Source organism: Carcharodon carcharias, chromosome 4 (genome assembly GCF_017639515.1).
Source record: "Carcharodon carcharias isolate sCarCar2 chromosome 4, sCarCar2.pri, whole genome shotgun sequence".
In the NCBI taxonomy this organism is placed as follows: domain Eukaryota; kingdom Metazoa; phylum Chordata; class Chondrichthyes; order Lamniformes; family Lamnidae; genus Carcharodon; species Carcharodon carcharias.
This window is the reverse complement of record NC_054470.1, coordinates 200,744,646-200,769,317: the sequence shown is the minus strand read 5'-3', so window position 1 is coordinate 200,769,317 and position 24,672 is coordinate 200,744,646. Positions and strand designations below refer to the sequence as shown.

General features: G+C 43.2%; 1 protein-coding gene across 4 annotated transcripts in view; it reads right to left on the bottom strand.

The window, feature by feature from the left end:
• Positions 1–1,184: 1,184 nt before the first annotated feature.
• The window catches only part of LOC121277472 (FYN-binding protein 1), a 205,771-nt gene continuing 182,283 nt past the window's right edge, over positions 1,185–24,672 (bottom strand). For all 4 annotated transcript variants that reach the window (XM_041187001.1, XM_041187002.1, XM_041187004.1 and 1 more), the window contains 4 exons: positions 17,443–17,605; positions 12,579–12,612; positions 2,653–2,693; positions 1,185–1,671 (listed from right to left, as the gene is read on the bottom strand). In XM_041187001.1, coding sequence (XP_041042935.1) covers positions 1,649–1,671; positions 2,653–2,693; positions 12,579–12,612; positions 17,443–17,605 — 261 coding nt within the window. In that variant the 3' untranslated portion in view covers positions 1,185–1,648. The remainder of the gene's footprint in view (positions 1,672–2,652; positions 2,694–12,578; positions 12,613–17,442; positions 17,606–24,672) is intronic.

The window sequence follows — 24,672 nt, the reverse complement described above, 5'->3', positions numbered from 1 at the left end:
CATTGGCTCCCAGTTAAGCATTGCCATGATTTTAAAATTCTCACCCTTGTTTTCAAGTCCCTACTTAGCCTCATCCCTCCCTATCTTTGTCCTTCAACCCTCTGAGATATCTGCGCTGCTCCAATTCTTACCTCTTAAGCAACCCCTAATTTTAATCACTCTAATAATGACAGCCATATCTTCAATTGCCTGGTCCCTAAGCTCTAGAATTCCCTCCCTAAACTTCTCAACTTCTCCTTCTCTCTTTCCTCCTTTAAGATGCTCCTTAAAATATACCTCTTTAACCAATGTTTTGATCTGCCCAATATCTCCTTATATGCTTCGGTGTCAAAATTTTGATTTTTTAACACTTCTGTGAAGAACCCTGGGACATTTAATTGCATTAATCAGTGCAAGTTGTTGCTGTGACAATAGCAATAGGCCTTATCAGTGAATTCTTTCATTAACTCCAACACAGTTTGGCATATGGTTGTTCATCAGGGAAGACATTGGAAACTGAGTACTTAGATATTGATCATGTACTGAGTAGTGCTTATATGTATTTTACATCCAAAAGTACCCCTCCCTCCTCCCATACCCTCTTCATGTGTTTTGCAATTTGGTATACTAACATTCCTACCAGATCTTTAACTGTTAATGAAAAGAAGGTCAACTATTCCTGTTCCGAAGAAGAGTCATACTGGACTCAACACATTAACTCTGTTTCTCTTTTCACAGATGCTGCTAGACCTGCTGAGTTTTTCCAGCACTTTCTGTTTCTATTTCAATTATTTATACTCATTTCACCATTAATAATGGTTCTTTCAGCACCATTTCATGTCAGTTTCAAATCATTTCAAATTTTCATCCTGTGAATAATCTTCAGCTGGACCCTAATTCTACTTTAGTCAGCAACCTTCAGCAGGGGTGAGCTTGAACTGGGTCACATCATATGGGAGATGAGTCATCACATAATGGGGAAATACCATAAAAGAAAACCTCCCTTTAAAAATACTTGTAAAAACAGTTTGTGACAGTGCTACCATTACTCTAACAGCTGTGTAGCGGGCAATATTTACAAAGAATTGCAAGGTAGACAGTAGTTCTTTAATCACACAGAAAACAGGTTAATCTGCCCATAACCAAGTGATTATTAACAAAAGGAGAACAAATTAATTAAAGAAACAAGAAGATATTTAACTCAATTACCTCAAAATATATTTTATTCACTGGAATTGAGGAGTAGTTCAACAGCAGTAATGCAACCTATCAAATCAAGTGTACAAAATATTATTCTCAGGAAGAAAAACAACATAATAAAAATTGCTCAATGTTCAACATTATTGGATTAGTTCAAACACTCACATTTATATAAATAATTCCTATTCCTGAAGGAAATCCATGATTCACAATGGTTAAAAAAAATCGACTCAAATATCAATCATGCTGCATAATGTAACTAATGTCATCTTTTGTTTTATGGATCATCCCTGTGGAGACGGGGATCAGCTTACAGTTAGTCTTTGAGAAGCAAGATGTTGATAGCTGAAGAATCTGCAGGTCTCTTTTCTTTGCAGAGTACAAGTTCTGGATTGTTAAACAGCGCAAATGGAAGGAGGTGTGGGCGAACTGGATTCTGGCAGCTCTTTCCAATTTGTTTGAGTTATGGTCAGTCATTATCGTAAATACATTCTAAATAACAAAAATAACACAGGCATGTGAGGATTATAGAAATTTGAAATAAAACAAAATGCTGAAAATACATCAAGTGGAAAGAGTACCTAGGATGAGAGGTTTTAGTTACGAAAAAAGAATAGAGAACTTAAATAAATGTGACGTGATGTGAGAAAAAGCTTTTTCACACAAGTGGTTCGGGTCTGGAATGCACTGCCTGGAAGTCTGTTGGAGGCAGATTCAATTGAGGCATTCAAGAGGGCATTAGATGATTATTTGAATAGAAACAATGTGCAGGAGTTTGGGGAAAAGGCAGGGCAATGGCACTAGGTCATAATGCTCATTTGGAGAGCCAGTGCAGACAACGATGGGCTGAATGGCCAACGTCAGCACACTGGACATCAATCCACGTCAATTAGGCTGACATCAATCCGTGTCATTTCATGCTTGGTCGGGTCAGGCGCATGCCCGCCCGCTGAGCTAAAAATTCTGCCCATGAGCTTAGTAGATTGTAGGAGGAAGCATATACTGAAGGAGTTAAGGAGTTAAGGAGTTCCTTATTTTAATTGCAGCAATTGTTTGAATTAATTTGATCTTTCAGCATAAACACCTTGCTGGGTCTTATTATTTTCTCCTTTAGGTATCTTTGTGCTTTGCGTCAAGCTCTAGCCAAAAGAGATCAGGCAGCCTACTCTTAATGCTGACCTTCAGGGGCTGTTTTAAGTATTGTGATCTTTTCTTGTCCCTCTCCCAGAGGCAGAACTGCTAGCTTTCCCTTGTTGCCTCACTCAGTGGAATGGACAAAATTTTGGGAGACTGCAGTTGTTGTTTGTACTCCGCTCCTTTTGCATGCCAGTGTGACATCTCCAAAAGTTGTACTGGATTGCTGACAGATCACAGATCTTTCAGAACTTAATACATCTTTCTCAGTGGATCAATCACTCTATGTCACCCATCCTCAGGTCCTCTTCAAAGGGAACCTTTTGATTGTTCACATACCTGCATCAATATCGTCATAGATCTCGCCGTCCCCTTCATTTCTAAAAAGAAAAATTAAAAGCAATTAATCTTAATGTTTTCTATTAAAACACTAACAGAAGATGCATCTTTACTCAGCTGTAGTGTTTTATATGCTTCATCTTTTTTCAGCTCAACTCTGAAAAATAATTAACTTCCTGTGATGCTAACGCTAATAGTTTGGCCATCCCATCCCCACAATTAATTTGCAAAATAATCAGTCCGTTCCAAGTGGAACAAATACTTTCTTTGGATTAGAGTCCGGAGTTCGGCCTGACCTGAGGTGGATGAATATTGTACATAATTTTATCTGGTTGATTTCCTGGCTGTGATTGATGTTTGCTGTCAAAACTAGGTGTGTTGTAGAATGATATGTCTTATGGTCACTGTGGCCTCTTGGAACTCTTTTTTTTTGATCACCTTTGGGGGCCCGAAAGTAATTTTGCAGAATTCTTTTTCCCCTGAATTGGCCGAGGGTTGTTTTATCTGCCTCTCCCAGTTGATTATATGGCTGCTGGTGGGCAGCTTTGAAGGTCATGATGCTAAGTTGCAACATGACTATGTGGGACAGGCTCAATAGACCAGCTGGTTTTTCCTGTCCATCAGTTTTATACATTTGCATGATTTATTGATTACTTTGCTGTTAAGTAGAGGTAGCTGTTTAACTGGTGACTGGGTTATTTCTGGCTAGCTTTTATTTCAAATAATGACTGTGTGGGTTTGACTGACTAGCCAATTATGAAAGTAATGGTTTTGCAAGTGGTAGCTGTATATGAATGAACTGATTGAGCCCATTCATCTATATAACGGTCGGGTTGTGTAGTGATTATGTTACTGTATTAGTTGTACAGAAGGCTGGAATAACAATCCAGAGAATGAGGGATCAAATCCCGACATGGCAGTTTGAGATTTTGATTAGTTTTAAAAATTAAGAATGAACAATTATTAATAATTTAAATATAATTAAAAGTAGGAATTAAAACTATTGGATTGTCATTAAAAGCCAACTGGTTATTAATATTCTTCAGGGAAGGAAACATATCATCCTTACCTGATCTGTCTTATATGTGACTCCTGTCTCACACCAAAGTGTTTGTCCCTGAACTTCCCTTTGACCTGGCCTAACAAGCCGAGTATGTCAGACTAACAAGCCATTTAATCGAATTAAATAGCTATAACGAACACCACATGGACTGCAATGGTTCAAAAAGTAAAACGGCTTGGCCTAAATAGCCAAGTGGTTATGGTACTGGGTTTGTAACCCCAAGATCAAGAGTTCAAAAAATAAAGCCCAGCACCACCATCTCAGGCCAACCAGTAATGGGCAATAGGTCTTAACAAAATTTTCAGATGGACCAAGCTGGTTGGCCCCTCAGAGAATGGGGAAAGCCCCCTGGAGGAAAGGTTTGAGCCATGGGTACAGCCTTTCCTGCTGGCCTTTCCTGTCATCGATCCCCTTTTTGGGGCATTGAGTCTCAAGCTCCGTTATCCACTGGCTTGCAGCAGGGAAGTTTCCTCCATGGAGCTAGTGGTCTCCATATATGATGGGAAGTTACTCCGCTGGCAAAATGCTGGTGGTGCCACAAAATCATTTGGGGCTTGAAGTATGTAAATTGACTGCCTACTTCCATTCAGTGAGTAGCCGACCCATTTCCCAGGCCGCCCTTGGAAACTTCCCTAGTAGCAGAAATGTGTCAGGGAGCCATCCCAACATGGCTATCCAATATTTTTCTGGCTCCCATTCCAACCCCACTGCCACGGGGCTGTGAAAATTTAGCCCAATGGCTCTAATGGTACAATGATTCTAATTCCAATGGTTCCTGGGGGGAGCCTATTTTTTTAATTCATTCTTGGGATGTGAGTGTCACTGGCAAGACCAACATTTATTGTCCATCCCTAATTGCCCTTGAGAAGGTAGTGGTGAGCTGCCTTCTTTAACAGCTGCAGTTCACGTGGTCCAGGGAACCCTGAGCTGTTAGGAAGGGAGTTCCCAGTTTTTGACATAGCAACAGTGAAAGACTGATATAGTTCTAACTCAGGGTGGTGTGTGCAAACTTGGAGGTGGTGTTCCCATGTGTCTGCTGGCCTTTGTTCTTTTAGGTGGTCGAGGTAGCATATTTATCACCAATTAGAATAACATCTTTTCACCACTGCTCTCTGCCTCCTTTTCCTTAATTAATAATGTACCCAAGTTACCAGTATCCATTTAATGCCATGTACTTGTATTTTTGAAATAAATGTATTTGGTACTTCATCAGATATCTTTCGAAAGTCCATAATTTTCATCAATCCTCCTGCTACTTCAAACAACTTAGTTGGCTTAATCAGACGCGATATACCTTTAACAAATTCCAGTTCTTTATTAACATATGCTTCTTTAAATGAGAATTAATTTTGCCCTTCACAAGGATCTCTAGTATTTTTCCCACTACTGACAGTGAACTGACTGTGCAGTAGTTGCCAGGTTTATCCCGCTTCCCTTTTTGAATAGGGTGTAACATTTGCAGTCCTCCTGTCATAGGGCACCAGTCCCATATCTAAGAAGGAGTGAAAGATTACAGTCAGAGCTTCTGCTGTCTCTACCCTAGCTTCCTTCAGCAACTAGTATCCCATATAGACTGGGTAAATTCTTAACTTTCAGTGATGCCAACATATTTAGCATCTCCTTTCTATTTTATCCTATCTAATATCTCTAGTCCCTCTCCTTTACTCTGACGTTGGCCTAGATTTTTGTTCCTGTGCTGGATGCACAAAGACGGGAGAATTCCTGACTCAGCGAAACCAACTTCTAAAGATGTCTGCCCAAACACCCGATTTTTGGTCTGGGGGTCGGGCTAGAATAGAAGTTGGGGCAGGCGATCCCAGAAGTGGTGAGTGGCTGGAGGCAGGCCCGACACGGATCAGGCGCAGGTGAAAAGCGGGCCTTCTGAAAGGCCATTTGAGAGGTAGATCACCAATGGTGAAGTCCCTGTGCCTTGGAGGAGATGTCATTGCCTTGTCAGGTGAGTGTCCAAGCTATAAATGTTGTCCAGCTGTTAGCTGACCCTGGAACGGATGTCCCATCATGGGCTTTCCCTAGGGAAGAAATCTTATTGTTGCTGCCTAATCAAAATGTACCCTACTGAACCATTGAAAGCATGGAGTGGATTCTCAAGACACAGCCATGGCAATGACATCGTCTTGCCACCACTACCTGGTACAGATATTCTGCAGTCATGTAGTTTGCTGCAAAGACTCAGTGGATGGATGAATGATCAACAGTGCCATGCCCATTATCCCATTCATTTGCACTCTTGCCACCCATCTATCAGGGGTCCACTCACACTATTGACTCTTGACCAGACCTCTCAAAGCTGCACATTGTCACGGCACAACAATGTGACTAAAAGGAAGGAAACCAATAGGGCTGTCACGAATCATGGAGCATACCGTGCTACCTTGGAGTCATAGCCACAACATACATGGCATCAAACATTTGCGCAGAGTCAGTTTCTCTACCACATCTTACCAGTAATCATTGATGATATGGTAAAAGTGGTTAGTGCATGTAAGCACACAAAAGTGAATGAGAGCATTGTAATCTGAATGGCTCATGACCCTTTTCGCCTTATATTTTTATTCATAGAATGTCACACAGAGGAGACGCAAGGGAATGGATCGGTCCAGCTGCTTCATGATTTTCTGACCAGGACCTTCATGTTTTGGTGGAAGAGGTCCAAAAGAAGAGACTAGTTCTTTATCCTACAGGCTGCCATAATGCCCTTGGATCAAATAGCGGCAGCATTGTGCGCAGCAGAAGACCATCAACGCTCATTGATTCAGTGCAGGAAAAGGATCGATGACCTGCTGCAATGTGAGTAGCCTAGCTCATCTGCATAGAGCTCCAAGGGAAGGGTCATATCTGCATGCTGCAACTAAGGTGGGAGAAATGGCACATGTCTCTGCTTCAGCACTGAGGCTTGTATGTGTACACAGCTCATGTAAGCGTGCACAGAATATGTGAATGAGCACTGTGATGCACAGAAGCAGTGAAAAGCAATATACCTTTACGCACAATATATCAGGCTAACATAAATTCATGTTATCATTGCAGTTGAGATGAATGACCTCCAGCAACCACAACCATCTTCCTTTGTGCTAGGTATGACTCCAACCTGGGGAGAGTTTTCCCCCGATTCCCAGTGACTCCAGTTTTGCTAGGGCTCTTTGATATCACACTCCGTCAAATGCTGCCTTGATGTCAAGGGCACTCACTCTCGCCTCAGGAGTTCAGCTCTTTTGTCCATGTTTGAACCAAGACTGTAATGAGGTCAGGAGCTGAGTGGCCCTGATGGAACAAACTGGGCATCAGTGAGCAGGTTATTGCTAAGCAAGTGCCGCTTGATAGCATTGTTGATGACCCCTTCCATTAGTTTAGTGATAGTCGAGAGTAGACTGATGGGGCGGTAATTAGCCGGGTTCGATTTGTCCTGCTTCTTAGTACAGAACATACCTGGGCAATTTTCCACATAGCCAGGTAGATGCAGCTGTACTAGAACTGCTTGGCTAGCTCTGGAGCACAAGTCTTTAATACTATTGCTGGAATATTGTCAGGGCCCTTGGCCTTTGCAGCATCCAGTGCCTTCAGCCGTTTTTTGATAACACGTGGAATGAATTAAGTTGGCTGAAGACTGGCATCTGTGATGCTGAGGACCTCCTGAAGAGGCTGAGATGGATCATCCATTTGGCACTTCTGGCTGAAGATTGTAGCAAATGCTTCAGCCTTATCTTTTGCACTGATGTGCTGGGCTCCTCCATCATTGAGGATGGGGATATTTGTGGAGTCACCTCTTCCAGTGAGTTGTTTAATTGTCCACCACCATTCATTTTCAACTATGAAGAGAGACTAGATTGGCTAGTTTTCCTTTGAGCAGAGAAGCCTGAGGGGGGACCTGATAGAGGTATACAAAATTATAACGGGGGTGTCAATAACCAGGGGCTTAGATTTAAGGTAAGGGGCTGGAGGTTTAGAGGGGATTAGAGGAAAACATTCTTCACCCAGAAGGTGGTTGGAATCTGGAACACACTGCCTGAGAGGGTGGTAGAGACAGGAAGTCTCATAGCATTTAAGAAATCTTTAGATGAGCAATTGAAACTCCATAGCATATAGAGCCAAGGGCCAAGTCCTGGAAAATTGGATTCGAATAAATAGGTGCTTGATGGCTGGCACAGACATGATAGACCAAAGGGTCTGTTTCTATGCTGTATGACTGTATGACTGGGTGTGGCAGGACTGCAGAGCTTAGATCTGATGTGTTGGTTGTGGGATCGCTTACTCTATTTATCACTTGCTGCTTATTCTGTTTGGCGCGCAAGTAGTCCTGTGTTATAGCTTCACCAGACATTTTTAGGTATGCCTGGTGCTGCTCCTGGCATGCTCTCCTGCAATCTTCATTGAACCAGGGTTGATCCCATGGCTTGATGGTAATGGTAGTGTGGGGAATATGCCGGGCCATGAGGTTATAGATTGTGTTTGAGCACAATCACAGGTTCACTAGGCTGATAGTGGGGATGGCAGAACTGTTGTATAATGAGAGATTGGTTCGACTGGGCCTGTATTCATGAGAATTTAGAAGAATGAGAGGGGATCTGATTGAAATGTATAAAATTCTAACAGGGATAGACAGACTAGATGCAGGGTGGATATTTCCCCTGGTTGGGGAATCTAGAACTAGGGGCCACAGTCTCAGGATACAGGGCAGGCCATTTAGGACTGAGATGAGGAAAAATTTCTTCACTCAGAGGGTGGTCAACCTGTGGAATTTTCTACCACAGAAGGCTGTGGAGTTTGGGTCACTGTATATTCAAGAAAGAAATTGATAAATTTTTTGATATTAGGGGCATCAAGGGGTATGGAGAGAAAGCAGGAATATGGCGTTGAGACAGAGGATCAGCCATGATCATATTGAATGACAGAGCAAGATCACAGGGCTGAATGGCCTCCTCCTGCTCCTAGTTTCTAATTCTGTTGCTGCTGATGGTGCACAGCGCCTCATGGATGCCCAGTCTTGAGTTACTAGATCTGTTTGAAATCTATCTCATTTAGCAGGGTGGTAGTGCCACACAACACAATAGAGGGTATCCTCAATGTGAATGCGGGACTTCGTCTCCACAACGACTGTGTGTTTGTCACTCCTACCGATATTATCATGGACAGATGCATCTGTGGCAGGCAGGTCGCCGAGGATGAGGTCAAGTCTGTTTTTCCCTCTTGTTGGTTGCCTCATCTTCTTCCAACTCCCCAGCCCCTCCACCAGAACCCTCTGCTGCACATGTGCCAATGGCCACGGCTGCCCAGGCAGAGATGCAGAAGCTGTAGTCTGAAGGAGGTCTCCAACGGGTGCCTGGACGATGAGGTCAGCCACCACGCTCCTCATTGCCATTTAGACAGAGAAGTGAATAGCCTGCCTCCACCTCCTCTGAGGCAACAGGGGGACACTTCATAGGAGTTTGCATGAGTGAATGGTGCCGTCTCACCCGGAGCACTAATGGATTCACTGTGGTCGTACTTTTTACATTGTATATAGCACATTTGAGCACTTCTTAAATATATTTACTTACATTGAACATGACTCGGGTGTGTGATTGTACACCAGAAAGCTCAAAAGAAATGGTAACGTTATGAAGGCGGTTCTTACTAGTAATAATGAGACTGGCATGTGGCGGTCCATCTCAACATGCTGTTGACAGGAGCAAGGTTGTTGGCTGATTTGTAAAGCTTTGGAGGACTTCTTGCTTCTCTGCTGTATCACATAAGATTCCAGTGTTCAAAGGCTCAAGCACTGATATGCTCCTTGTATCTTTCATTGTTCATCCAAGCTTGACTCTAAGGGAGGCTCAATTTATCAAACTCCACGAACAGATGTTGGGCAGTAGCTGCATCTCAAGTATGAGTGCAAAGCATTCATCTGCACTGCAGTGTTACGCATTGGCCTGGGTGTAGACATCGCAGCTCGAGAGGCCATGTATCATGCAGGTAATATTGCTTGTCTAATGTACCCGCCACTTTGGCTGCTTTTGCATTCCAGGTGAGTTTTGTGTGGTAAGCAGAGGTATATAGAAGCCAGGAATGCTGCATATGGTGCCCATGTCAGAAACTGGACCATTAGCCAGAATGGATGGTGCACAAGTTCTTTCAAAGAGCTGTTGTTGAACAGTTATGGGTTCCTCATTTGCAAGATGCCTTATCTGCATGTACCCTACTACATACAATCCTATCAGCATGGTTTGAAGTCTGACCTCGTGTCACTCTCAGCATTGTGGGCATGGTTTAATTATGGACAATTTGGCAGCATGTGCCCTTCATTTACAATCATTGTTGTTCATGTGAGAGGGCCAGGTTGTGAGTGTATATCTGAAATATGATGAGGCCTATGGTTATTATGATGAGGGCTTCAGCCATATGAATATGACTGAGTCCAACTCATTGATGTCTATTATCTCCCTTGTGGATGCTGGGGCACATTGCAGAACTCCACCTGAGCAATCGAGGTGGATGAAGCATACCTTTAGTGTCAATTGCCTGCTCGGTGGTACTCCTGGTGACAACGTGGCTGTTGTTGTAGTTACTTTGCCTCTGTCTGTGAGCTCCTAAAGGGGGGGTCATTATCCAAGTTCTTAAGTGGTAGCCCCTTTTCTCCTAGAAGCCAACTACGAATCTGCATTGGTGGCTAAAATAGCTGAGGGTATTGGGAACTCCTTAGTATGAAGGATTTGTGTCAGGTGCCAGGGACCTTGCACACACCTGAAGGAAGACCTTGTGGTGGTCACAAACCGCCTGTACATTGATTGAGTGGTAGAACTTCTGGTTGACAAAGGTGTCCGCATTTTGATTTGGGGCCTTTATGGCAACATGTGTGCAATCAATAACACCCTCCACCTGAGGGAAGCCTGCTAGATGGGCATAGGCTGTGGTTCTCTGCATCCGAAATGTCAAATCTATAATGTGATACCCCCACACGAACAAACAGGGGATTAGTTAGAGCCTAATGCAGCTGTGTGCTCCTGACTGGGATATACCAAACCGGTTTCCTGATGATCCCTGGAAACACTCTGAGGTATAGAAATTGAGAGCGACGTTACATTCACAGCCACTGGCAGGGTATGGGGTTGATGGATTGTGGCTCAACTTGCAGCTTAACCATGCGATATATGTATATCACCACCTCACAGCTTAGTCTCCTTCGACACTGTTCTCCATCACATTGAGGTAGGATATCCAAGGTCTGTACACCCTCCCCACAGGGTTGTACCCGGTTGTCCTACCTCTTCAACTCCTCCTTCCTGGTGCGTAGGCAGCAGCCTCTACCTCCTTATATTCTGCCCTCCCCCTGGCCTTCAGCTACTCACAGTGACTGGCTTCTATGGCCTATATGTGTCAGCATACCTTGTCCATCTTCTATGTTCCTTCATACAAAGCACTATGCACTCTTCTCTAGCACAATGTTTTTCCTGGCACTTCGGTGCAAAAGTCAGGAGGGGCAAATTGCCCTTGAAGACCAGGAGCCCCACCCTCCTATGCCCTTGGGTTAAGGAAAGACAATTGGAATATGATTTATGCCACTTCTGAGGGTGTGAATAAAATTTTAAGGCAAATTCCAGAGGGGTACCCTACCTCTCCAAAAGGGCCCCTGGCTATCCAAAGAAATATGCCAAATTTAGACCCGCTATTGCTAGGATTACTTGGCAAACTTTGGGATCCACACTCCTAGGCTTATAAAATCAGACTAGAGTGGAAGCAGCTGATGATTCAAATGGCCAGCTGCCTCTGTAAAACGCGCATGTGTGAAATGTGGCCTGCCCTCATTCCCACACGTGAAAATGGTAAGTGCCTTGTTCGGGGGCGGGACTTAGATTTTCGGGCAGTTCTGCTTTCATCTGCTCTGTGTCAGGACAAAAATCTGGGCCATTAACTTCATCCTTTTATTTTATGAAGATACCTCATTCTCAAATCAGGGAAGTACATATGGAAGCTAATAAAATTGTAATAGGGGGTTCACTTTGGCAGGGATTAGTGGAGCAGATCACAATATAAATAGACTAAGTGGATTACTCTATGATATAAACTACAAGGGGACAGCAATACTTGACTTACTATTATGTGATAGCCAGGGAATGATGGAAGCAGTGTCAGAGAGCAGCTAGCTAACATTGGCCATATTGTAACTCAATATATAACAAAATAGAAAAGGAACACAATGACTTAATTTCAGGAAGGCAGACTAAGAATGATAGATTGACAAACACTGTAGGTGTAGGGTAGGTACTAAGGTAAATGCTACGTTAAGAAATATAATTAGGAGACTACAGAACAAAAACATTCAACCCAGCAAATGCCAAGGTGATTAGCCAGCACTAGACATTGGCATTGTTACCAGCCAATAACAGAACAAAAACCTTGACTTGCTCTGGGTCGGTTAAGCTAGCAACATTACTATTTACATCAAGGATATTGGCAGACAATTTGCAACACTGGATATTGAGGCCACAATTCCTGTATTAAATGTATGCCCTCATTCAGTATAACTCCACTAATATTTATCTACATTGTACATTCTCTCTTAAGTGTTGCAATTATTTTTGCTCTTATATTTGAGAGCTTTAGAACAGCTGTCAGGGTCATGTTTTATTTTAGCTGTGGGAAATGAACTTTCATTATAATAATTCTCCCTCAACCAACATCACCATAAATATGTTATCTGGGTCATTTTCACATTGCTATTTGTGGGATCTTGCTGTGTGCAATTTGATTTTCTTGTTTCCTACATTACAACAGTGACTACACTTCAGGAGTATTTCCATTTCTTTGAAAAATTAAACAGAAAAATCTCGTGGGGTAGTGGCATTTGTACATTGTAAGATATACTCACCCTAATGCTAAGTTGGCTTTTTGAACATATCCATCTGTTTTTTTAAAAAAGAAAAGGCATCAAATTAGTAATCATGTCTGATAAACAGGATTCATAAATGCTGTTATTGCACCACAATAGAAAATGTCAAAAATACTTAAAAGATCTATCAGTATCCAAAAAGATGAAACAGGGCTGATTTTAACCCTCCCCACCTCGGGGAATGATCAGTTACAAACACCAGAGACTTGAATTCCTGCTCCCATCTACTTTAACTTGCACATCTGAAGAGGTGGGACATCCACAGGAAACCAGTGATATCCTTTAAAAATGCAGATTGGGCTTTGATACGACGGGCACCTCATCAGCTACTTTAATTGGCTTGAGCCGGAAAGAGGTTGTGGCTTTTCAGTCAGGGCAATCCAATGGGAAAAAGAAAGTCAGGGTCAGAGGAGGCCAAAACAGGTAGGTTTTAAAAACTTTTTTTTAACTTTCCTCATTGAGCTAGGAGGAGTACTTACTTGAGGCCCTGCAGAGATCTTCACTCTGCTTCCCTAGAGCAGATCAGCTAAAGTCAGGGAGTTTATCGCTGATGTGCCCTTGTAAAATTCCACCTAACTATTCAAATCAGCACCTCCATGGAATGGGGAAAGGAATGTCTGGCCTGGGGGATGAAGAGGGCGAAAGGTGGGCAGAGGTTCTGCCCTGTCATACTTACATTGGGTGAGTAGGATCTGGGGAACGGCCTTAGATTTAAAGGTTAAAAGAAACAGTTAAAAGTACATTTTCAATCCTGTTTTCAATCTTTTTGTTTTATGACCCTGCACGTGAGGGATATTAATATCAGTATCAAGCACATATAGGGCAGGTTATATTAATTAATAACAATTGACATTCTAGCTTTGAAGCTTGGCTCACTGGTGGTAAAATCTTGTTCTTTATTGAAACATCCTCAACTGATTACACTTTACGCCATCTGCCCTACCCAAACTACCTCAGTGACTGTGTGGCCCTCATCTCCAAAGTTCACCTTGGAGATTTTAATCTTCACCTCAGTTCCCTCCCTCCTGTCTTCTCTGGGTTCACTGTTCTCCTGTACTCCTTAAACTTCTCCCGCAATATAAACTTTCCAATGCCACCCCCTTAACATTGCCATCTCACATGGCTTCACTACTCTCATAGTCTCTGACCATTTGCCAATGTATCTCTCAGTGCCTAAATTTCCATTGTTCTTTTTTAAAAAAAATACGGACATTGGCATAGGATGATTTTTTTCAAGCTAAATTCCTCCCTGCCATCGAAAAAATGATATGGAACCTCTAGTCCATCTTTCCCATCTCTATGGCCTTCTGTCTTGGGTCTGCAAACCCAAAGAAACCCATTCAGCTGATGTCAGCAATGAGTTCCTATCAGTGCATGACTCCAAATAGTCTATAGCTCAGTTAGTAAATACACTACACTGTGTAGTACAGAGTGATGCAGATCAGAAAATCCCTATGTTCAAACCCTGTGTGAACTCAGTTATCTGCATTTCACTGGGGCGTATTCATGACCCTAAAATTGGCATCTGTGTCTTGGAGGAGGGTGGGTTAAAATTGATCATCTTTGATCTCTACATGCTGATATATGGTGTGTGCTTTTTTTTTAAATTCACAGAATCACACAATTGTTAAGACGCAGAAGGAGGCCATTCGGCCCATCGTGTCTGCATCGGCTCTCCAAATGAACATTGTAATTTAGTGCCATTTTCCTGCCCCTTCCCTGTATCCTTGCACATTGTTTCTATTCAAATAATCATCTACTGCCCTCTTAAATGCCTTGATTGAACCTGCTTCCACCACATTTCCAGACAGTGCATTCCAGATTTGAACCACTCGCTGTGTGAAAAAGTTTTTACTCAAATCCATTTCCTTCTTTTGCAAAATCAATTGAAATCTGTGCCCTCTCATTCTTGATCCTTTGACGAGCAGGAACAGTTTCTCCCTATCTACTATATCAGCCTCCTCATGATTTTGAACACCTCTATCAAATCTCCTTTTAGCCTTCTCCTCTCCAAGGAGGACAGTCCCGATCTCTCCAAACTATCTTCATAAATGAAGTTTCTCACCCCTGGAACCATTCCTGTAAACCTCTTCAGCATTCTCTCCAATGCATTCACATCTTTCCTGTAGTGTGGCACCCAGAACTGTACACAATACTCCAGCTGAGGTCTAACTAGTGTCTTACATAAGTTCAGCATAACCTCCTTGCTCTTGTACTCTGTGCCCCATTAATTCCAACCTTTTGTGAACAAGGGTATATTATGTTGGCAGTTCTCCATCCTCTGGCACCTCCCCTGAGTCTAGGGAAGATTGAAAGATTACGGCCAGTGCCCCTACAATTTGCACTCTTACTTCCTTCAGTATCCTTGGATGCATCTTATCTGGTCCCAGTGCCTTGTCAACTTTAAGTACCGATGGTTTATTCAATACCTCCTCCTTATCAATTTTGAGGTCTATAGTGACAGAGTTCCCTCTTCTCTCACCATAGCCTGGGTAGCATCTACCTCCTTGGTAAAGACAGATGCAAAGTATTCATTTAACACCTCAGCCATACCTCATGTGTAAATCCCCTTTTTGTTCCTTAATTGGCCCTTCTCCTCCTTCTACCATCCTTTTACTATTTATATGCCTATAGAAAACTTTGGGATTCCCCTTTATACTGGCTGCCAGTTTTTTTCTCATAATCCTTCTTCGCTTCTCTAATATGCTTTTTCACATCCCCTCTCAACCTTCTGTATTCAGCTTGGTTCTCAGTTGTATTTTCTATCTGACACCTGACATAAGCACACTTTTTTCTTTTTTATCTTAATTTCTATCTCCTTTTTCATCCAGGGAGCTCTGGATTTGTTTGTCCTACCTTTCCGTTTTGAGGGAATATACCTTGACTGTGCCTGAACGATTTCTTCTTTGAAGGTAACCTATTGTTCAGCTACAGTTTCTTCCACCAACATTTGGTTCTAGTCTATCCGGCCCAGCTCCATTCTTGCCTCATTGAAGTCTGATCTCCCCCAGTTAATTATTCTCACTCTGGATTACCCATTGTTCTCTTCTACCATTCCTCCACAGACTCACTCATTCCCTATCTCTGTAAACTCCAGCCTACAACATTCAGCAATCTCTATGTTCCTCCAATTCTGATCTCATGCACATCCCCAGTTTCCTTTTCCCTTCCATTGGTCTTCTACTGCTTAAGTCCTAAGTTCCACTGCTTCCTTATTCCTTCCTTAAGAACTCCTTCCTTAATCCTCTTCATCTTTCTCCCCTTCCCTTCTCTCCCCTGAGTTCACAGTTCTATATTCCTTAAAGCTGTCCTTCAATATAAACTTTCCAATGCATATTCATAGTCACCCCTCAACCTTGCCACCTGACATGGCTTCAATCCTCTCATAGTCTCGATCACATCTTCGATCACTCTCCTTTTATCTCTCAACACATACAGTTCCATTGTTTGAGATGTTCCTTAAAACTTATGATTAGAGTCACCTGTCCCCATTTTTTAAAGTAGTTCAGTCTCAAATTTTGTTTGATAACGCTCCTGTGAAGCACTTTGTGACATTTTACTATGTTAAAAGAGCTATATAAGTGCAAGTTGTTGTATGCGTGTGTCAGGTGAGGCCCCCTAAAGTCAAACTGCTTGTCACCACTTAATGCCTAGGCTTCCACATGAAGAATGAGCACTTTGGTTGAGGTATAAGACTGTTGCCCAGCAAACAATATCCTAGTATGAATCACAGCCTGTAGAACCATAGAATGGTTACAGCACAGAAGTAAGCCATGCTGCCTGTTAAGTCTCTGTTGGACCTCTAAAGGAGCAATCACCTAGTGCCACACCCCTGCCTTTTCCCTGAAGCCCTGCACATTTTTCCTTTTCAGGTAATGATCCAATTCATTTTTGAAAGCCTCAACTGACCCTGCCTCCACCACAGTCTCAGGCAGTGCATTCCAGATTTGTGTGAAAAAGTTTTTCCTCATGTCGCTATTGCTTCTTTTGCCAATTACCTTAAATCTGTGCCCTCTGGTTCTCGATCCTTCCATCAATGGGAACAATTTCTCCCTATCTACTCTGTCCAGACCCTTCATGAGTTCAAATACCTCTATCAAATCTCCTCTCAACTTTTTCTTCTCCAAGGAGAACAGCTCCAACTTCTTCAATCCTTACATAACTGAAGTTCCTCATCCCTGGGACTATTTTCATGAATCTTTTCTGTACCTTCTCTAATGCCTTTATATCCTTCATAAAGTGTGGTGCCTAGAACTGGACACAATACTCCAGTTGAGGCTGAACCAGTGTCTTATACACATTTAAAATAATTTCATTGTTTTTATATTCCATGCCCCTATTAATAAAGCCCAAGATACTGTATGCTTTATTAACTGCACTCTGAACCTGTCCTCCCAGCTTCAATGATTTATACACATCTACACCCAGATCCCTCTCTTCATGCACCCCCTTTAGAATTGTACCTTTTATTTTATTTTGTCTCTTTGCCTTCTCCCTGCCAAAATGAATCACTTCACACTTCTCTGCATTAAATTTCATTTGTCACTTGTTTTCCCACCTGAATCCACCATCCTGTCTATATCCTTTTGAAGTTCCAAAATATCCTCCTCATTGTTCACATTATTTTCAAGTATTGTATCATCTGCAGATTTCAAAACTGTGCCCTATACACCAAGGTCAAGGTCATTAATATATATCAGGAAGAGCAAGGGTCCCAACACCCCTGGGAACTCCACTACAAACTTTTGTCCAGAGGGATAAAGGAGGAAATTGAGGAATAAAAAATATATACCAATCTCTCATTAAAGCTTTAAGATACTGTTCATTTGAAAAAAAAACTTACATTTTCCATCTTCATTCCGACAGAGCAGTTTTATGTCATCGGTGTGCTGAATAATGTCTAACACTTCGCCTGCTTTCACTGGCAGCTCTCGGTTGGCCCATTTCCTAGCCGTTAAGTTCTGGATAACCTCAACAGTTCCTAGAACTCGAATTTCTCCATCATACTGAGGTGGGAAAGCACAATTTAGTCAAAACATTTGACATGCTTAAAAAAATTAAAATGAAAAGTCACCAAGTGAAAAAATAGCTGCTCTCAACTATATTGGTTATATGGTCTTTTAAAAAACCCATAAAATAAACAAACCATGAAACAAACATCTACATTAGAATTAACATTGCTCTCCTACTCTTTTTGCACCCACCCCACCCCCCCGTGCAGCTGAGCACTCAAGGTGCCATGAACTTGGCTCTTGCTACACTCCCCTGAGAAACTATCTGCCCCAGCAGTATCCAAAACGGAAAAATCTATTGGAGTCAGAGATGCACCTAGGGGACTCCTGCACTACCTGCCTAGTGCTTTTACTCTGTCCGGCAGTCACCTATTCCCTTTCTGCCTGTGCGCTCTTTACCTGCGGTGTGACAACCTTAATGTACATGCTATCCACGAAGATCTCATCCTTGCAGATGCTCCACAGTGGCTCCAGGTGCAGCTCCAGCTCCGAAACACAGACTTCAAGTAGCTGCAGCTGGAGACACTTACTGCACACATGGTTGCCCTGGACACTGAAAGTGCCCCCTGACTTCCCACAGGAGGAGCATTGTGCTGGGCCAAGCTGCCCTGCCTTGAATTGCTCTTAAATTACTCCCTTTGCTTTTATTTCCTCTAGTCAAGAGAATATTAAGGACAAAGGAAATACTTGCCAGGTCCTACTTACCAAGGCCACCGCTCTTCTCACTGAGGAAAGGTAGGAAATGAAAGGAACACCTCCTTCCCTCTTCAGCGAATTCCATCTCTCACCAAACTCTGAATGAAGCCCTCTAATCCAGCCCAAAGCAGCACTCCAGTGCAGACAAAAGCAGCACTGTAGATGGCTGTCTGAATCTAGCTTCTGAAAACCTGTTTTAAGCAGGTTAACTAATTAGCAGCTATACATGGCCTTGGGGAGGCCACACCTGGAGTAATGTGTGCAGTTTTAGTCTCCTTGCCATAGAGGGAATGTAGCGAAGGTTCACCAAACTGATTCCTGGGATGGCAGGATTGTCGTATGAGGAGAGATTGGGCTGACTAGGGCTGTATTTGCTGGAGTTTAGATGAATGAGAGGGGATCTCATTGAAACATTATAAAATTCTGACAGGGCTGGACAGATTAGATAAAGAGATGATGTTTCCTCTGGCTGGGAGCATCTAGAACAAGGGATCAGCCTCAGGATATGGGGTAGGCCATTTAGGACTGAGATTAGGAGAAACGTCTTCACTCAGAGGGTGGTGAACCTGTAGAATTCTCTACCACAGAGGGCTGTGGAGGCCAGGTCACTGAATATATTTAAGAAGGGGGGTAGGTAATGGCATCATGGTATTGTCGCTGGACTAGTAACCCAGAGACCCAGGGTAATGGTCTGGGGACCCAGGTTCGAATCCCGCCATGGCAGATAGTGGAATTTGAATTCAATAAAAATCTGGAATTAAGTGTGCAATGATGACCATGAATCCATTGTCGATTGTTGTAGAAACCCATCTGGTTCACTAATGTCCTTTAGGGAAGGAAATCTGTCATCCTTACCTGGTCTGGCCTACATGTGACTCCAGACCCACAACAATGTGGTGACTCTGAAATAGCCGAGCAAGCCACTCAGTTGTATCAAACTTCTACAAAGACACAAAAAAAGGAATAAAACCGGATGAACCATCCGGCATTGACCCAGGCATCAGAAATGACAAAGGCAATCACAGCCCTGTCAATCCTTACTAACATCTGGGGGGGCTAGAGCCAAAATTGGGAGAGCTGTCTCACAGACTGAAGTAGCAGCCTGAAATGGTTATCCTCATGGAATCATACCAATAATGTCCCAAACTCCACCATCCCTGGGTATGTCCTGTCCCACTGGCAGGACAGACCTAGCAGAGGTGGCGGCACAGTGATATACAGTTGGGAGGGAGTTGCCCTGGGAGTCCTCAACATTGACTCTGGACCCCATGACATCATGGCATCAGGTCAAACATGGGCAAGGAAACCTCCTGCTGATTACCATGTATCACCCCCTCTGGGCTGATGAATCAATGCTCCTCCATGTTGAACACCACTTGGGGGAAGCACTGAGGGTGGCAAGGGCGTAGAATGTTCTCTGGGTGGGGACTTCGATGTCCATCATCAAGAGTGGCTCGGTGGCACCACTGCTACTGACCGAGCTGGCCGAGTCCTAAATTACATAGCTGCTAGAGTGGGTTTGCAGCAGGTGGTGAGGGAACCAATAAGGAAAAACACACTTGACCTCATCCTCACCAACCTGCCTGCTGCAGATGCATCTTTCATTTCCTACCTTTGGTTGCCTTGGTATGTAGGACCTGTCCTTAATATTCTCTAGACTAGTTGGGGCATTCGCTAGAAACAGGATGACCTGTTTTGCCAGGACAGTCCCAGATTTTCATTAATTACCCGAGTGTCCCAACAATTTCCTCAAAGTTGTTCAACTGTTCGGTTTTTAGCTTTTCCATTTTTGGACAACTTTTAAAATATGCCAATGGGAACAAGGTTAAATGAGCAAAATGCTAATGCAACTGGAATGTAAACTGAGAAGATACAGTAAGGCTGGCGTCCACCTGGGATGATTGACAGCTGATCCCTGGGAGACAACCTCACCCAGGCTTGCGCTCCAGTCTCTCTCCCCAAGTTCCATACCTTCATCTTCATTCTCTTGGGTGAAGATGGATGTGAAGTATAATGATGTGAAGTTTAAGAAGGGTTGTAGAGATAAGCCAGGGAACTACAGACCAGTGAGTCTCACGTCAGTGGTTGGGAAACTGCTGCAGAAAATTCTGAAGGAAAGAATCTATCTCCGCTTGGAGAGGCAAGGTTTGATCAGGGATTGTCAGCATGGCTTTGTCAGAGGGAGGTCATGCCTAACAAATTTGATTGAATTTTTTGAGGAGGTGATCAGCTGGGCAGATGAGGGAAGAGCAGTTGATGTAGTTTATATGAATTTCAGCAAAGATTTTGATAAGGTCCCACATGGGAGACTTATAAAGAAAGTACATGGGATATAGGGTAATTTGATAAGGTGGTTTCAAAATTGGCTTAGTTGTAGAAAACAGAGGGTGATAACAGAAGGATGCTTTAGTGACGGAAGCCAGTGTCTAGTGACGTACCAGAGGGATCTGTGCTAGGTTATTCGTCATTTATATAAATGACATAGATGACTATGTGGGGGGTAGGATTAGGAAGTTTACGGATGACACAAAGATTGGCCGGGTGGTTAACAGTGATGTTGAATGTTTTGGGCTACTGGAAGATATAGATGGGATGGTCAAATGGGCAGATAAGCGGCAGATTGAATTTAACCCTGAAAAGTGTGAGGTGATACACTTAGGAAGGAGTAATTTGACAAAAGTATTCAATGAACGGCATGACACTAGGAAGTTCTGAGGAACAAAGGGACCTTGGCGTGTGTGTCCATAGATCTCTAAAGGTGGAGGGGCATGTTAGTGAGTTGGTGAAAAAGGCATATGGAACACATGCCTTTATCAATCGAGGCATAAATTACAAAAGTAGGGGGGTCATGTTGGAGTTGTATAGAACCTTGGTGAGGCCACAGCTGGAGTACTGTGTGCAGTTCTGGCCGCCACATTATAATAAGGATGTTATTGCACTGGATGGGGTGTAGAGGAGATTCACCAGGCTGTTGCCTGGAATGAAACATTTAAGTTATGAAGAGAGTTTGGATAAACTTGGGTTGTTTTCGTTGGAGCAGAGAAGACTGAGGGGTGACCTAATCGAGGTGTATAAGATTATGAGGGGCATGGACAGGGTGGATACGGAACAGCTGTTCCCCTTAGTTGAAGGGTCAGCCACAAGGGGACATAAGTTCAAGGTGAGGGGCAGGAGGTTTAGGAGGGATGTGAGGAAAAACTTTTTTACCCAGAGGGTGGTGATGCTCTGGAATGCACTGCCTGGGAGGGTGGTGGAGGTGGGTTGCCTCACATCCTTTAAAAAGTACCTGGATGAGCACTTGGCACATCATAACATTCAAGGCTATGAGCCAAGTGCTGGTAAATGGGATTAGGTAGGTAGGTCAGATGTTTCTCATGTGTCGGTGCAAACCCGATGGGCTGAAGGGTCTCTTCTGCACTGTGTGATTCTGTGATGCAGGAGCTATTGCAAGATCTGCCTGGGCCATTCTCCCGGATAAGGCATTGACTGCATCTCTGAGCAACCATGAGCTCTCTGATGGCAGAGGATGTATGGCAGGTGATACAGCTCCAGGTAAAAATGCTCAATGAGGGGGCTGGGGAGAAACAGCTTAGTACTACACTGGAGTGGGGTATATACCCCCTTAATGTGAAACTCAAAATTAACAGAAGCTTGTCAATGTGTCCTGGTTTTGATTTTTGAATGAATTCTCTCAAGCCTCTTGTGGTATGCTTGGCTTCATAAACAGAGGCATAGAGCATAAATGCCTGGAAGTTCGGCTAAACATTTGCAAGCCATTGTTTAGGACCACAATATTGTGCCCAGATCTGGCACCACACTTTAGGAAGGATGCCAAGAGGTTAGAAAGGTTTCAGAAGAGATTTACTAGAATGGCAGCAAGGATACAGGAATTCAGTTGTTTGTGTTGGAGCAGAACATGTTGAGCAGAGATTAGGTAGAGGTGATCAAAATCATGATGGGTTCTGATAGAGTAAACAAGGAGACTTTTTCTAGTGACAGAAAGGTCAGTAACCAGAGGAAGCAGATTCAATGTAATTAACAAAAGAATCAGAGGTAAAATGAAAAAAAACATTATTTTTTATGATCTGAATACACTGTTATCTTATTTTCAGAAAGCTTTTGATAAAGTCCCACCTAAGAGGTTAATGTGCAAAATTAAAGCACCTGGGATCGGGGGTAATATATTGGCATGGCTTGAGAATTGGTTAACAGACAGGAAACAGAAGGCAGGATGTTCCCCCTGTCGGGGGCGAAGCTGAAGTGCGGGCATGCACAGGCACGCCTCCGATAGGCAGCACCATTTTACATGGGCGGGCCTTAACATGACGTTCGTCCGGAAGTGCTATGTGCTCCCTGTGTGGGCGGGGGGGATGTCCCTAAACCTGAGAGTGCTCTCTTTCGTGCATGCGCATGAAAGAGTGCACTCATCTCCCTGAGACTAAGTGCTGCCTCAGGGAGATTGCCTCTACTATCAAAAATATTAAAAATAGAAAAAAAAAAATTCCCTGACACGTCCCTTCATGTGACACTGTCACATGAGTTGGGACATGTCCATAATTTTTTTTAAAACTTCAATTAAATTCTTTAAAACCTACATGAAACCTCATCCCGCCTGTGGATGAGGTTTCATGCTTTTTTAAATCCCCGCCAGGGCTCCTGGCCTGCCCGCCAACCTTAAGGTTGGACGGGCAAGTCCATTAATTAGTTTAATGACTCTGTCAATGGCCTCAATTGGCCATTGACAGGTCGATGGGCGCACAGCTGATTTTGCTGAGCCCCCGCCTACCTGAAAATTTAAATGGGGCGCGATGATGTCGGGCGTTCCGCCCCACATCACTGTGCATCATTTTATGTGTCGGTGAGCGGCCCCACCCCCTGCTTGCCGACGGGAAAATCCTGCCCAGAGAGTAGGAATAAATGCAAACAAAAACAGAAAATGCTAGAAGAACTCAGCAGGTCTAACAGCATCTGCGGAGAAAAAAAGAGTTAATGTTTCGAGTCCTTATGACTCTAAGGACTCGAAACGTTAACTCTGTTTTTTTCCTTCACAGATGCTGTTAGACCTGCTGAGTTTTTCCAGCATTTTCTGTTTTTGCTTCAGATTTCCAGTATCCGCAGTATTTTGCTTTTATTGTAGGAATAAATGCATCTTTTTTGGAGTGGCAGGCAGTGACTAGTGGAGTAAAGCAGGGGTCAGTGCTTGGACCCCAGCTATTCACAATATATATCAATGATTTGGATGGGGAAATCCTATGTAATATTTCTAAATTTGCTGAAACTTAGTGAGAATGTGAGTGGTGAAGAGGATGTTAAGAGGCTACAAGGCAATTTAGACAAGTTGAGTAAGTGCACAAATACATTACAGATGCTGTACAGCATAGATAAATGTGAAGTTATCCACTTTGGTAGGAAAAACAGAATGGCAGAGTATTATTTAAATGGTGACAGATTGGGAAATGTTGATGTACAAAAGGGCCTGGGTGTGCTTGTACACCAATCACTGAAAGCCAGCATTCGAGTGCAGCAAATAGTATGTTGGTCTTCAGTGCGAGGGCATTTGAGTACAGGAGCAAAATTGTCTTACTGCAGCTGTACTGGCGCGACCACACTTGGGAGTATAGCGTGCAGTTTGGTCTCCTTACCTAAGAAAGGATATACTTGTCATACAGCAAGTACAGCGAAGGTTCACCACACTGATTCCTGGGATGGCAGGATTGTTGTATGAGGAGAGATTGGGTTGACCAGGCCTGTGTTCACTGGAGTTTAGAAGAATGAGAAGGGATCTCGTTGAAGCGTATAAAAATCTGACAGGGCTGGACAGACTGGATGTAGGGATAATATTACCTTTGGCTGGGGGCATCTAGAACAAGGGGTCACAATCTTAGATATTGGGTAGGCCATTTGGGACTGAGATGAGGAGAAATTTCTTCACTCAGAGGGTGCTGATCCTATGGAATTTTCTACCCCAGAAGGCTGTGGAGGCCAAATCACTGAATATGTTTTAGAAGGAAATGGATAGATTTCTGGACTCTAAAAGAATCAATGGGTATGGGGAGGGAGTGGGAGTATGTTTCTTATATTTCTATCTGGAATGCATTGTCTGAAAGGGTAGTGAAAGCAGATTCAATAATAACTTTCAAAAGGGGATTTGATGAATACTCAAAAATCTGCAGGGCTAGAGAAAGAGCAGAGGATTGGCACTAATTGGATACCTCTTTCAAAGAACCAGCATTGGCATGCTGGGCTGAATGGCCTTCTGTGCTGTATCATTCTATGATTCTGTACTGTACTTCAAAAGCATAGACACTTTTCATGTAGATTAGACATTCAGGGGTAATTTTAACCTAAACCAAAGCAGGGTAAAA